The following is a 14,663-nucleotide window of genomic DNA, read 5'->3' on the forward strand; positions in this document are numbered from 1 at the left end:
AAAAAAAAAAAGAAACATGCTTTCAAGAAAAGTATTGCAATGCTTAATATTACATAGAATTCCTCCTGGCACACATAGATTTCATATTTCAAGCTGCCAGTTTCCATCATGCAAGGACGACATCTGCTAGTTTCTATACAGCACCTTCGTGCTTTTGCACTGGCAAGCCATGTTTTGCGAGAGGGTACCTTTCTAAGTGGACTCAGCTAGGCTTAACCTGATTTCCATGAAATATATATGGAAGGGTGCTTAAATCAGATGCTATCAGGCTTTAAGTATACCTGCAGGTAAGGGCCCTGCCAACTACTATATTTAATAAAGAAAATTTGATATATCTAGTCGTCACTTAGTGTTTGTCATATATACTTCCTCAAGCACAATTAATAGTGGTCTAATCGAGCTGCTTAGTTGATACTAAAAATGAAAACACAGCACTGACACCAAACATGGACGGGCTACTGCTCAATTAAAACGCCTGGAGAGAGTGCAACGTAAGTCAACTTAATCGCTTTCACTTCTTTCTTGTCGACTGCGACATAAAGTATCGGCAGCACTTGTGCAGTGGTCACCTTTACAAACCAAGCATGCTATGCGTCTGGTCATCGACTGGCAGCTGTCGGCCGGCGCATCGTCGCCGTCAATTCTCCTAGCGACGCCACGCCCTCCGCGGCACGGATTCAACCCTCTTTCCAGTTTGGTTGCTAATGGCCATCAATTTTCGCTGATTATTGCACTATAAGCAGGTAAGCCATCTCTACTAATTGAGCACATAAATAAAATATTTTATCGAATTTAGTTTACAGCGCAGCCCTATGGCAGTCGCGTAACCGGCGAAGCGAATAAAGAGCACATCAGAGGATGAAAGTTCGGCGATTCACTCTGATGCATGTCTTACGCACTGGATTTGTTAGAGACCAACATGGAATAATTTGAACAAATTGTTCGATATAAACGGCCATTTGGCTGCTGGATATACCATTGCTTGTAAATCCGGCCGCGCAAAATATATAGTAAAAAATAATTTACTTCTTTTTCTATATTTTATGTTCACAACATATGCATAACCACGCACTGAGATCAAGTGCCACATGAAAATTCGCGCTTCCACTTCAGTTCGAATAATAGCTCTCGAGGTCAAATGTTCGAATGAGTCGCGTTACATATGCTGTGTATGCGAGGTGGGTACGTGGGGGACGAATTAAACTGCACTGCAAAAGATGGCTTGGTTTGGTTTATGAGGTCCCGAAGCAACTCGATCAGGCTATGAGATACGCCGTATATAGTGGAAGGCTCCGAGAATTTCGACCATCTAGCTGGGTTTTTACCGTACCGCGCAGTACACGCGGGCGCCTTGTTAGTATTCGCTCCCATTGAAAAGCAGTCACCCCAGTCAGGATTGAATCCCACACCCTTGGACACAGAAGTCGAGTACGCCAACTGCACCAGCACAGCGGGGGAGGGGGAGGGGGGGGGGGGGCTGCAGAAGACACTGTTGTGTTGTTGGGTGCTTGGTTTTGCCCGCGGCTGCTACGTTTTTGTGACATGGCCATGCAGTTCCGTTCCACCTAGCTTCCACTGGGCCATCGCAATTCAATCTCGACTTCCTATAAAATCGCAACCATGCAATTCCTGGCACGAAGTCGCCTCCTGGTCGAATTAGCGTGGCTTACCCTGCTCGAGTCGCCAGACAGTTCGTTTATACACGCTGGCCAACAAAGACGTACGGGATCTGTTGGCTCTTAAATGATCACAACGGTGCACTGCAATGCCGATCGACGCCACGTACACGCTTACGGGCGGCATGCAATTCGTTGCAGCCTCCGCTGCTGCGGGTGCGGGCCGTGAAAAAAGAAACTATGCCGGGACTGCGGGCATTGCAGAATTAACATGTAGTTTCACGGGTTGGTTCGGCTGGAGGCTTTTAATTGTGCCCGTGTATGTGGTGCGATAACAATTAATTAAGCAGGCGCTGGTATATAACTGATAATACTTTTTAACTAGTCATGCGCACTAGCGCCTCATTTACTAACAGCTATAGGTTTGCTGAGGTCGCAATTATAATATCTATATCAGTTTTTTTAAATTTTGGAAACACCATTATCGTCCCCGCTTTTAGCACATGAATTTAGGCCGCGCATGGCAGAAAACGAAACCTCTCGGTCGAGGATAATTTCGTGCGCGCGGCATATATATGTACGGGTGTACGTTGTACGATCGCTTCGCTAGCCATTCCTTCCGGGCGCTCCCGAACATTTTGAAAGGAGTGACACCCGCGGCGGTGCGTGGCGCGTATTCAGCATGCATGACTAGCGTGGCGATTTTCGCTCACCCGCTGTATAGTTTCGGTTTCGCCTGTGTACGGCCGAAACTACCCGAGCAGGTAGCGTAGATGGCAGCGTACTGCTCCAAAGTTGTCACTTGCTCCTTCGTAGCGCACAGGAGGGACGGCAAGCTTCGAGAGCAAGGTATACCCGCACATATGAAACGGGCTCATAAGAGAGCCAGGTCATAGCCTCCTCTATTTTTTCGAAAAAATAGAGGAGGTTATGGCCAGGTACACGCTCGATCATCACAGTGGTTTCAATTTAGCCCGCGCATAAAAATTTCTTGCGCTAAATACGCCAACAGAATTATGTTTTGGGAAAGTTTACACTGATATAGGTAGAGATACTGACATGGGCGTCGGCATGACCTCCTGCATGGTGCCAACAGATTCTTATTCACTGAAACTGCATTGTCAGAACACTTAGTGACATAATTTGTTCATTCTAGAAGGACAAACTCGTGGAAGTTTAAATTTTGGGGCTTGTGTTATTAAATTAAGGAAAAAAGTATGGGAGATGGAATAAACCCTACCCTTTACAACCCCCTTTACTGATACATTATCAGAAGGTTTGATTTGGTTGTTTAATCTGATGCAAAAATTCATAAGAATAGCAATAAATGGACAGCAGAAGACAATTAAGTAGTTCAGTTTGGTAGTTAAAATCTTATGGTTCACTGTATCAAATGCTTTTTGAAGATTAAGAAAAGGCAGCTAATTTTATTTGAGTTGAACATGCCCATGCTTCTCATTTAGTGAATCAGTATATACAAAGCATTCCTCATCACCTGATGGGCCAGCTCATCAAGACACTTACAGTAATTGCTTAACTGTGGCTGCTTCCTCTTTGCATGAAATAAAAAACTAACTTGAATTTGAGGCAAAAATTTCTAAGAAAGGAAAAGGCGCAAGTACTGAGTCATCAAAAGTGCCTTAAAATTGAGATACTCGCTTAAAATCAAGAGAATTAGCTGCAGTATATGCAGCCAGAGAAGAAACAGAAAAAGGCTTTTGAAATGTCAAAACAAGTGATTTTAATAGCACCCCCAAAATTCAGCAAGAGTACTGGGCAAAGCAGAATTCATTTTACCAAAATTTAATACTCAACTTGGCTGTTCTGCCAATGCCAAATTTTTCTAAAAAATTGCAACACTTAGAAGCACAAAAAAAGCCTAGCCCTGACGGCTTTTGCTTTCTTTTCTAGAATGCATTCATACCTTCAGTTAGAAATGTTAAGGTATAGAAGCACGATCAAAAGAGACCATTCAGAGCTTCATTGGAACTATCCAAAATATAAGTTATAAATTGCAAAATAAAACGACCCACGTTTAAGGTCTTATTGTGTTTTTTAAGTTTCGCTCTCAGCTATGCTGGTCCCTGTAGACCTTTCCTCAACTCTTAAAACTGTACTTCAAGACCTAGTAGAAGTAGTAGTAATAAACTTTATTTGGCTACAAAAATGAGTGCCAAAGAGGCTTGCAACTTGTAGAACCAGGGCCATCTGTCACTTCGACATGGAGGACTCCAGCCAGGTACACCAATTAAAAGGAGGAGAGTCAAGATAAATGGGGGACTGAATGGCAGTGGTGCAAAGGAAAAGCAATGTTCCAGGTTAATGCAAATGGGAGATATAGTTGGTACAAGATGCTTTAGGTGGAAACGGTACAGAAAAAAATGCACTGGGAGAAGGAGGAAGAAACTTAAATGACACGGAGTATTAGGCACCGAGAATGTCCTGAGTACGGGTCACCAAAGCCAACCAGTCCGTCAGCTGGTGCAAGACTAGCCAAACCCACCAAGTCGGGGAAGAAAAGTGCGGAAAATGAAATGTGCCGGGATGGAGAGAAAATTTGTACCCATTTTACGTTTGACATGAGATTTATGTGACAGAGGAAAGGAAGAGGTATCAAAAGAAGAATGAGATAATCTCGAAAATTCCTGGAAAGCAGCTTCATTCATCAAACTGACAGGTTGAAAGAAGCTGGCTATCCGGAACATGGTGTCATCTCAGTTGCTGAAGGAACCTATAAAAAAATGAAAACAAACAGCAAGGAAGCTATGCCTAACACAGCGTACAGAATACAACAACAAAATCTGGTTGCAATAACCTATCTGCACAGCATATCGCATGATTTGAAACAAATAGGCAAAAAAGTAAATATCGAAGTAGTTTTTACAGCTTCGGAAAAGTTATCGAAGCTTTGTATGATCACTCAAACTTGTGGTGTGCAGCGACGCGCATGTAGCATAAAACACCAGACTTTATTTGTACCCTGCAGCACAGGTGTGGTGTATGAGATCCCATTAAGCTGTGGGAAACGTTACATTGGACAAACGGGTAGATGCCTCAATGAACGGTTCTGAGAACACAATTATACCTATGAAAAACTTGCAAAAAAGAAACATCTGCGAAGGAAACGTTGCTTTGCACTGCAGCAGGTGCACAGGTTGTATGCCCTGGCTTCTACTGGGCTTAAAGCCTGGGGGTGTGTTAGAGACCCCCCACCCCCCCCCGTAATATTTAAGAGGGGTCCGAGATCCCCACAAGCTTGAATTCAAGCATGAGGACTGTAAGAATACAAACCAGGTAACCATTGTTTTGTTCTTGTCAGTGGTGTAATTGGAAGATTTCTTCTCTATCGTTTAGCAGTTTAACAGTTTCACATTGAGTATTAATAAAAACCAGAGATGGAGAAAAATAATGATTTCTCCCCTTTGTATAAAATTATTTGCAAAACAAGCGACCAGCTACTTTCTTTATTTCCCTTTCCACCAATGCTCGAACACTACAGACCCCCTCCGATTGAGCCAGACTTTAAGCACTGGGCTTCACAAAACAAGGATTATTGGTAGAAGCAACAAGCAGATTACAACAGAGATTCTGGAGGCAAGAGTCATCAAACAAAAAAAGGGCTTGTGCGTCTGTGCACCTTCGATAATGCTCAGTGAAAAAGAACTTGAGATCCTGTAAGTAGCGTAGGTTTACTCAAAATGCTTAGTATGTTATATCTTTTCTTGTATGGCAGTTTTCGGTTCTATATCTGGTGGTTTTTAAGGCTAATGACACGACTTAATCCTGCTCATTCATACTTTACATTTTGACAACAGAAGCCCATGTACAGCTCAACCTGGCTTTTTCATTTGTCTTCATCGAATGTTTAGCGGTGAGGCATGTGCTTGCTCATGGTGTATACTACTTCACTTGCGTTTTGGATTTTTGTGATTTCTTGTTTACTGTTACTTTTTTTTTTTGTCAATGCTTTGTTAGGAGAGAAAACTGGTACACGTGTATATGACATTTTGACTTCGGCTGAGTCACATGTTATGAAAATGTGCATAAATTCCTCCGTTTTCCAATAAACCTCAGTTGACAGTCAGTGCTGTGTTCATCTCCCTACCTCTGACCACATCTATCTCAATCTCAAAGACCTCATTCCAATATAGTAACATGCACAAGTATTGATACAGTCATAAATTTATTACAATGAATAAGACTTTGCTGTCAACCATGATGAACTTGACTTTCTGCAACATCTAACGTCGAAGTGAAAGTGATCGCTCCTTCTGCTTATATGCTTCGCTTATTATTAAGGAGATTATTGAGTTGGTTAAGACCTCAAGGCAGAATATTAGTTTAAATAGTTTAGTCACACAAACAAAAAAACACGGGAAAGAAATTATAACCGAGTTTTTTCTTGGTTGAAGTGCCGTACAGGGGAAGAAAGTAATCATATTTACACAGGTGGAAACAGGCTCAAGCATTTTAGAGCAGCTCAGGGAGCAGTAATAAAGTAACTTCGGAGCAGCTTTGAAGCAATAAAGCGAGAGTTTTGGAGCAATCACATTATGTCTTGGAGCAAGATTCTTTACTCGCTTTTAATAATAGAATTCTAGCTTCCTCACTTAACTCTTTGACTGTCGAATATTCCGAAAAAAAAAAATCACCTCCAGTGTCGAGCTATTTCAAACACCATGCGTTTAGCGCAATACCTGTACTGCAGATGCTGCGGGACGGCATGCGGCCGCAGCACTTGTACAGCAAAACCAGTCAAAGGGTTAAATAGCAGCAAATGGAATGCTGTCTTCTACACTTCATTGAAGATCGTTTAACTAAGAGATTTATACTGTTTTGTAAGATTCAAAGGTGGACTTCACCACTTTGATGCACTCAAGTATTGCCAATAAGTTTGAAGTCACATCAATGAACAGTACATTTCTGCTTTCTATCTTGTGCATATTCTTTTTGATCCTGCGCCTGTGCAGATAAATTTCTGGGTACTGGCCAGTAAGGCCTTCAGGGAAGATAGGTGGCACTTTAAGTATAGCCTTTTTCCCCTTCAAATTCATTACTTTATGGCCCTCTGTGGCTGCTGAAATTATTGCTTGAGCTATCTTAGTTTCAACACACTGGCAATAGGCCCTGTATATGACTTTCCAACACTTTTGAAAACACATTTAGTGACTGGCACCTAAGTGGCATCACCTCCATAAGAGTTCCAAGTGTGCTTTTGTCTGTTGTAGGCATGACAGGCTAGATGGTGAAGCACCTGCTTGTATTCACAGCAGAATCGCTAGAAACAAACCGTGTAGTTCATTGCAGCTGGACAAGTTTCTAATGGCTCATAGTCATCATCATTGGCCAAGCTATATCAACTGCAAGGTGAAGGCCTCTCCCATACTCCTCTACCTGTGCTAGCTGCATCCACTTTACTCCTGCCAACTTTTTAACCTCATCCGCTCACCTAACTTTCTGCTGTCCCCTGCGACGATTTGCTTCCCTTGGAATCGTTTATTACCCTAAGCGAACATCAGTTGTCCTCTCTACGCATTACATGCCCTGCCCATGCCCATTTCATCTCCTTGATTTCCACTAGAATGTAATTAACTCATTATTTCTCTAACTCACTCTATGTGCTTCCTATTTTTTAACGTTACACCTACCATTTTTCATTCCATAGTCATCTGCGTTGTCTTCAACTTAAATAGAACCCTTTTCATTAGCCTCCATGATTCAGCTCCATAGGTGAGTAAGTGTAAGATGCAACTGCTGTATACTTTCCTCTTGAGCAATACCGGTAAGATACTAGAATACTTACCAAATCCACTCCATCCCAATCTTATTCTTCTAGTTATTTCCCTTTCATGATCTAGATCTGCGGTTACTACCTGTCCTAAGTAAACATATTCGTCTACCACTTACAGTGCTTCGCTACCTCGTAGTAGTTTGGTGCGCCTGCTTCACTTGCTGATCTCATTTCCCTCACCACAGGCGATTCAAAAGGCCGGGAGTAGGTGCTATATCAAGTGCACAGAACATTTTCCGTAACGAATTCCTCAAATTTGCTTATAAGCAAACATTATGCTGCATACTAAAAGTAATATTAAAATTTTATATGTATTAGGCTCCGGTGACATGCATTACACCTCTGCTACCGGTGTGCTGCCATCGTTTTGACTACACCAGCCACATACCCTGTATACAGAACTCATAACAGACCATTGCCCAGCTGCGCTTCTCATAGTCGCTTAACTTAATTGTCTCGGATTGCGATTCTTGCTGTCAATACCAGTAATGGCCCACTGTGCGGCAAAACCGTGCTCCACTAAATTTAATGTCAGAACATTGATGCAGTCAAGTTGGAGCAATTTTGGAGCAGGGAAAGCAGGCTGGAGCAGAATGAAGCAGCACTTCCACCCCTGCATTGAGGATGAATGCAAATAAAGGAATACTGCAATCAAATTCTAAATTCTAAGTTCATTCTAAGTTCAAAAGACAAGCCACCATGCCAGTGTTATCACTCAGTATCCTAATTTCTAAGTTCAATATCACAGGAAAGACAGCTTAACACCGTTCAACATGATCCAGTTACATATATATATATTCCTGCCGAACATAATCACAGTTCCCATATTGTAAGGAATCTTTATCAACCATGCTTTTATTTATGTGTTTATTGATACCTCAGAGGTCCTAATGCAAGACTTTACAGAAGGAATGGGCTTGTGCACAGTGATAAATGGCGACAGGCTAGTGGTATACATGGCTATGATTAGACAGGTTCTTCGATGGCAGTATTGAAGCTTACAGGATCACTGATGAGGGATGATTCCAGTTGTGAACAGTGCTTGCGAAGAATGACTCATGAAATGTAGTTGGGCGGGCATGCGGTGAAACGCCACTTTTACGATGACCTGTGCGAGGTGTTCTATACACAGGTTAGCCGAGACGACTGCCATGAGGTCTTGTATGAAAAGCTTGTGATAAAGGCAGGGGCATGAAGTACAGTGATGAGAACAGAGACTGTAACAGAGATTTCATGGCAGAGATGCTGAAGGAGTATTTGAGGGAATGAAGCTGGTGGCATGGTTTTGAACAGGCTCATAAGGTTCAGTAAAATTACAGTAGTGTGGATCAACTATATCATTGGCATATTAAAGTTGTGATCACACAAGGATTTTGTAATCTAGTAATTTTACACAAGAAGGTGCCAGCCATGGGTAGGTTACGATAGAGGTATCCAACAGTTTTATTAGAGTAATTAGTTACATGGCTTACAAGGTAAGACAATGTTAAGCCATTAGTGAGGTGAACACCAAAGTACTTAAACGAATTCTTTGAAAAAGTAATACTAGTGTTAATTTTGTAAGTAGGATGTGTTGTTTTGGCAGTGGTGAGAAGAAATCAACAGTTTAAAGATTCTCAGGGACGGAGGCCACATAGCACATCACTATTGTATGCAAATTAGATATAGATATAAGGCAGAGGCGTCGGATGAGTTGGTTACAGAGCAGCGAAGTACACAGTCAACTAAAATGTGGATGGTAGAAGTTACTGAAGGGAGATTGTTGAGTAAGGGACAGTGCTTTGTGGAACACATAGCTGAAAGAAAACTTTGAAAAAAAGGACTGAGTATTAGCAGTATAAAAACCGCGAGCGGTCGGTCAGAAAGCCTTGGATCAAACTAGTGGATAGAGGTTTGTTCAATTCAGGCAGCTTCAGCAGAATGCGGGCAACGTGAAAAATGCGTGCAGACAGGCGACGCAACTTGAGAAAAGCGGTAAAAGAAAATCCAGTACCGAACCTGCTGGATATTTTTTTCGAAGTTAATATTGGGATATATTGAGGGCGAAAGGCACCATTTCGGCTCCATCTTAGTGCCTATACCCTGTGTGATTCAGGGAACGTAGGAACGGGTGAATGCTAAATATTTTTTACACACTCTTGTACACTACGCGAACGCGCACACCTCGTGAATAACGCGAAATAGAAGTGTCCTTTCGCTAAGGCAGTTTTGGGAAAACTGCTCGCAGCTTCGAAAAGACCCGTTTTATCTGGAGTGCCCGGCATTGCAAAAGAAAGAGCACATAAACACCCTTCCAGAATCAGCCAAGCGATCACATACGGTGATTACATAAAAATCGCAACCTTCAAAACGAAAGCCAAGACCACCTACACGTTGAGAATATTTTTCTTCTATGGCAGCACAAACCAAATCACGATCCCCATACACAGGCGTTTTACATACGCTCTTGGTTTCTAGTATGCCACACTGTGCACCACTCATGCTTCAAAAATAAATCCAAGATGCCCTGTTCGTGAAGCAACACGCAAATATGATTTGTTGCAGAATGAACGGAGAGACCGACGGGGTCCGCAGGTCGGAGCTAGCTATCGGAGCACTCTTTCAACTTCCGTGGATGCACGAAGCCTCTACTCTCTACTGCGTCTATCGCCTCTGTCGTTACTAGCCAAGCCAATCCATGGGTTGCAATAATGATTTGCTTATTTTCACCCGGTTGCACCAAGCTTCTAGCTTATTCCAACCGGGTCGCAGCAACGCCGGCCACTTCTCTGCGTGATTTAGTTGCTATAAGATGCAACTGGCATTTGTTTCTTCACGAGCGTTGGAATAAAACACTATTAAACGAATTTTTTTGGTGGTCTTTTTGCAGTGAGCGCTCTATTTACTGCCCCATGCATGACCCCATGGCTCCTTTTTGGCTACCTTTTATTGCTCTTCTTCTGGTTGGCTACTTTCTGGCTACTTTTCCCATTTTTGTGGCTACTTTTCGTTTTTTGGACCTGGCAACCTTGAGTCTTGGCTTGATGCTTTTCGCACAGAGGTAGAACAGAGGAGTGCCCTCGAAGCAGATGAACACCACTGACGAATGCTCTTCTTTCCCCATGGTAATGATGGTGCAGCGTTGAAGGCGATAGCGGCATCGACCGTGTACCGTGGCAGTTTGAGTGTACGGAGTAAATGCGGGCGAGTAGGGGGCACGAACGTGGAGGAGGATGCGGAGACAAGGGCGATATCCCGCTACGGACAAATCCTCTCGTAGGAACGTGCCAAGAAATGTGCCCAGTACGAGAACGCCAGTGGTAAGCGAGTAATTTTTGCTCATTGTGGTCTACACTTAGCGCGACGATTGATGTCCGTGTACGTTTGTGGTTACGGGTAATCTCTGTTTCAGGCGTGAAAAGGAAAGGCTTCTACACCCATTCGAGGTTCTCCAAGGCACCGAGAATGATGTGCGGTATGGCATATTAAATGTGGACGAGTTTGCATTGTGCATTAATGTGTTGGACAACCCGCGATCTCTTGCGGCGTTGACATGTATCAACCTGCATCATTTCGTCCACTTGAGTACGAATAACGTAACGCTTCCTGCAGGCCTGGTGTCGTCAGAGCCGTTTGCTTGTTGTCTATGCACATTCTTTCCACTTTGTTTTTGACTTGGTCAGGACAAGTTTTATGCAGACGCAGCTTGAATGTGCTTGGGTTTGTTTCTTTCACATTGTAGTTAATTCATTCTGCTGCCCTGATAGGCCTCTTCTGCTTATAAATACAAGTAACCCAGAACAGTTGCAGAATACAGTAAATATTGTCTCGTACGGGGGAGTTGCAAGACATGTGTGAGAATAAAGACATGCAATACTTGTGTCAGAGTCTGTCATTAGCTGAAGTTTGGTTGTTTTAGGCTTTTTTTGTCACTGTATGTTGCGATTGTGATAAAGAGAGTATTAGGTTGCCTTTTCATTTTGTTTAGATCCTGCTTTTAGTTTTTAAATTGTTTGCCAAGCGTGATTTGTTAAATAACTCACACTGCAGTACCCTTCTGTGCAACAGCTTCAGCTGAATCTTGCAGCAGCAGGTCATCACCTGAAGCAGTAGTGTGCTAACAAGGCAGCCTCACTGAAAGTACCATTGCACTGACAGCAGTCCTGCATATTCCAGGCTAATGAAAAGTTTGGAAAACCACCTCTGAGCACATATGGTGACCTGAAGGTGTTGACATAGGCTGTCAAAAGCATCCATCTAGTGCTCTACACTTTTGCAAGAACTTATGCATGCTTGCCTCATAGGGCTGCTTTTTTTATGCCAGAATGCTGAATCATGTTTTGTTTTAGTCCATAAAAGATGTGTAGCCTTTCATAAGGGCAGATATGTCAAAAAAATAATTTCTTTACATCCGAAACTATTTCTTCTTAAAATACTTGCCCGGTTTGTAATGCATGCTGGTTGTGTTATACTAGTCTGGTTTTAATGAGAGTGCACTTTTTAAGCATGCAAAATGACAAATGACATTAATTGAGGCTGGTATTTCCTGTTAATAAACAGGGATAAGTGAAAGCAAACCTCATTCAATCATCTACCAATTGCAGGCCCAAGGCTGATAGAAACAAGACTGTCAAGCAGTTTTCAAGGTCAGCAGCTGGACACAGGCAAGCCAGTCCCGATGAACTCAGACCTTCACATGTCTTGCTCAAGACCACAACATACTTAATGCGCACGTAAGCTACTTTCATGCAATGCATGGAAGCGTTATAGATGAATAGCTATCTGTTAAAATCTGCAGTTGTAGAGTTAATTTTCAATAAGATTAATTTTTTTATAAAATACTTGAAATAAGTATTCTTAAAACAGCGCTTGAAAATATGGGCAGAAAGATGTGACACACACACAGACTCAGTGCACTGAACTGATCAGTAAATTTTGTACAAGAAGTGCTTCTATATACATTGTGGTGAACCATGATAGCCGCACCGCAGGAAGATGACGAAAAGAATGACAGTCCCGCCATGCTTCTCGCGATCACTTTGAAGATTAGACTGGCCGTCTTGTGTGTTGCTCACTGTGCCCACCGTTCAGTTTATTGAGAACTCCATTACCTGTTTTATCAGTGTATAAATCCCTTTTTAATATATATACATATACGTATATAAGGTGCAGATGATAAAGCAGTTGACAATAAGTCCCATACGCACTTCCGTTGCTTTCCTCATAGTTGCTTGATGAGAACAACAGAACACGTGACAGGACTGATTGTTGACTTGCATTATAATCTGCACTATGAATACATGTATATATAGAAGAACATCCTGAATAAAATGCAATTGTCAGTTCAGCATAACATGCAGGCTTGTGTCTCATCCAAACCAAACCTTCTGTCCATTTTTTCAACCCTTTTGTAAAGGATGTTTAACCAAGCAATCCAACAAGCCATTTTTCTGGAAAGTAGATAGTTTACTCTCAATGTTTCTGTCTGGTTCAGCTTCTTGCACTCATAAGTCACGAGAGTTTCCCATCATTACATTGCCACTCCCACTTTTGGGAACACCTGGCAGGTAACCTACAATTATAGTTTCAAACTCAGTTACTTTGAACTTTTGGTCTATTCGAAGTGATGCTTTGGTCCTGTAAGCATCAAGTGTATTAAAAGTGCTCGTGTTAGCTTGCGCTCCATATAATTTTCTTTCTTCTTTTACGCTGTGGTTTGATTTCTGAAAAAAATGAAACTGCAAAGCAAAAGGCACCCTATACAGTTCAGTTGAATATTGGGTGGTCACTGCAGTGCAAGCATGTTGATAGTGTTGCAGTGTGCTTCTTTCCTAATGTTGTGCAGGATTGCCCCATCATGCTGTGACGACAGCTGGACTGACACTTACCACTTTGTCTGGGACAGGCTGTGGTCTGTGCGTCAGGACATGACCATCCAGGATCTTAATGGGAGTGACTGCATTGAAATTCTCGAGCATGCAGTGCGTTTCTACATATATGCTGCCTTCAGGTACTGTCAAAAGTGTCGGAAGTGAATTATTGTGGTCATTACTATGCAGAAATTGTCCACATCCATTCCAGTCAGGACACTATAATCAAGATCTCTACAGTACCATCTTGCTCTGAATGATTGTTGGAGTAGACTTATCGCCCACTGCAACTTTTCACAGTTGTTTGGAAAATGAAGTTCCAAATTCTAAGATGTGGCCCCAGAACCTGGAATGTGGAGATTAGATGTGCAATGTCTGGGTGAACTTCCCTTTAACATTTATGTTCATATTTTAACATTCTCTGCCACATGCCTAGCCATGCATTTACAATGCAAGTGCTTTGAGAAGCATGAAGTGTTTGAGACTAAATTTTTCCCTGCATTTTCTCTGCTTCTCAGAAGATATGAAGCAAAAGTTGCTCTCAATTTGCGATCATAAACTTCGAATTTGGTGCTGTGTGACCAGGAGGTTGTATGTCCACACACATTCCATATAGGAAAAGATGCTAGCCATCTGAAAGACTTCCTTTTCTTGTGTTTCTCTTGACTGCATGTAGATGCTTTGAAGAAGACATCAGTGCCTTTGACCCTCACATTAACAACCAGCATCTACAGGAGTGTTTGAAACGTCTACTCGTTCAGTATCAACATTGTGCTCTGGAGCAGTATGTAAACAGACAAGAAATGGAAGCCGTCTATATACTTCACAACTTGGGATCATTTGAAGCTCTAGCCCATGCCATGTCCCTTCCTAAAGAATTGAGGTGAAGCCAGAGGCCAAGTGACCTTGTTTTTCTTCCATTTATCACAAGTTCTGTTAGCATCAGTCAGTATGCTGCATCACCATAGGTTTGATCGTGTAACATGCATGTTTACCTTTTCATACTTTATGACTATTATGATGAAAAGAATATGAGAAGTGTTAAAACTGGTTGGCTAGTCAGCTACATGCAGTACACACTTAGTGAACATTGTGTGAGCATACTAATTCACTGCTTTAAAATGTGCTGAGGGGAATGCAGTTGGAAATGTTGCAACTGCCAAGCTGCAGACTAATGTGCAAAAATTTGCTATTCATTGTCTTTGACGCACCACCAAAGTTTTGAGTCACTTATGGGAATCTGTGTGCTTTCCAGAGCATTACTAATATGTAGCTGCAAGTTCAAAAAGGCTTTCATTGTCTTAAGAAAGTATTTTTATGCTGAAATTTTCAGTTCCATAACACTGCCATGAGCTCTTCATATCGAAATCTGATATTAGTAATGAGAGCTAGAGGGGGAAAATTTTC

General features: G+C 42.1%; 1 protein-coding gene across 5 annotated transcripts in view; it reads left to right on the plus strand.

Moving 5' to 3' along the window:
- Positions 1–14,663, plus strand: part of LOC146185021 (SAC3 domain-containing protein 1) — a 37,145-nt gene that overhangs the window by 14,892 nt on the left and 7,590 nt on the right. For 3 of the 5 annotated variants that reach the window (XR_014707961.1, XM_084605983.1, XM_084605986.1), the window contains exons 1-5: positions 10,420–10,706; positions 10,799–10,861; positions 11,991–12,119; positions 13,232–13,396; positions 13,933–14,139. Coding sequence is in view for 4 of the 5 variants with exons in the window: in XM_084605983.1 (XP_084462109.1) it covers positions 10,585–10,706; positions 10,799–10,861; positions 11,991–12,119; positions 13,232–13,396; positions 13,933–14,139 (686 nt within the window). In the remaining variant the exon portion in view is untranslated. Of the gene's footprint in view, positions 1–10,418; positions 10,707–10,798; positions 10,862–11,990; positions 12,120–13,231; positions 13,397–13,932; positions 14,140–14,663 lie in introns of those variants that run through there. The other 2 variants (XM_084605984.1, XM_084605985.1) reach the window with 2 other exon arrangements.

Source organism: Amblyomma maculatum, chromosome 6 (genome assembly GCF_055883805.1).
Source record: "Amblyomma maculatum isolate TAMU_Amacu chromosome 6, ASM5588380v1, whole genome shotgun sequence".
Lineage (NCBI taxonomy): Eukaryota > Metazoa > Arthropoda > Arachnida > Ixodida > Ixodidae > Amblyomma > Amblyomma maculatum.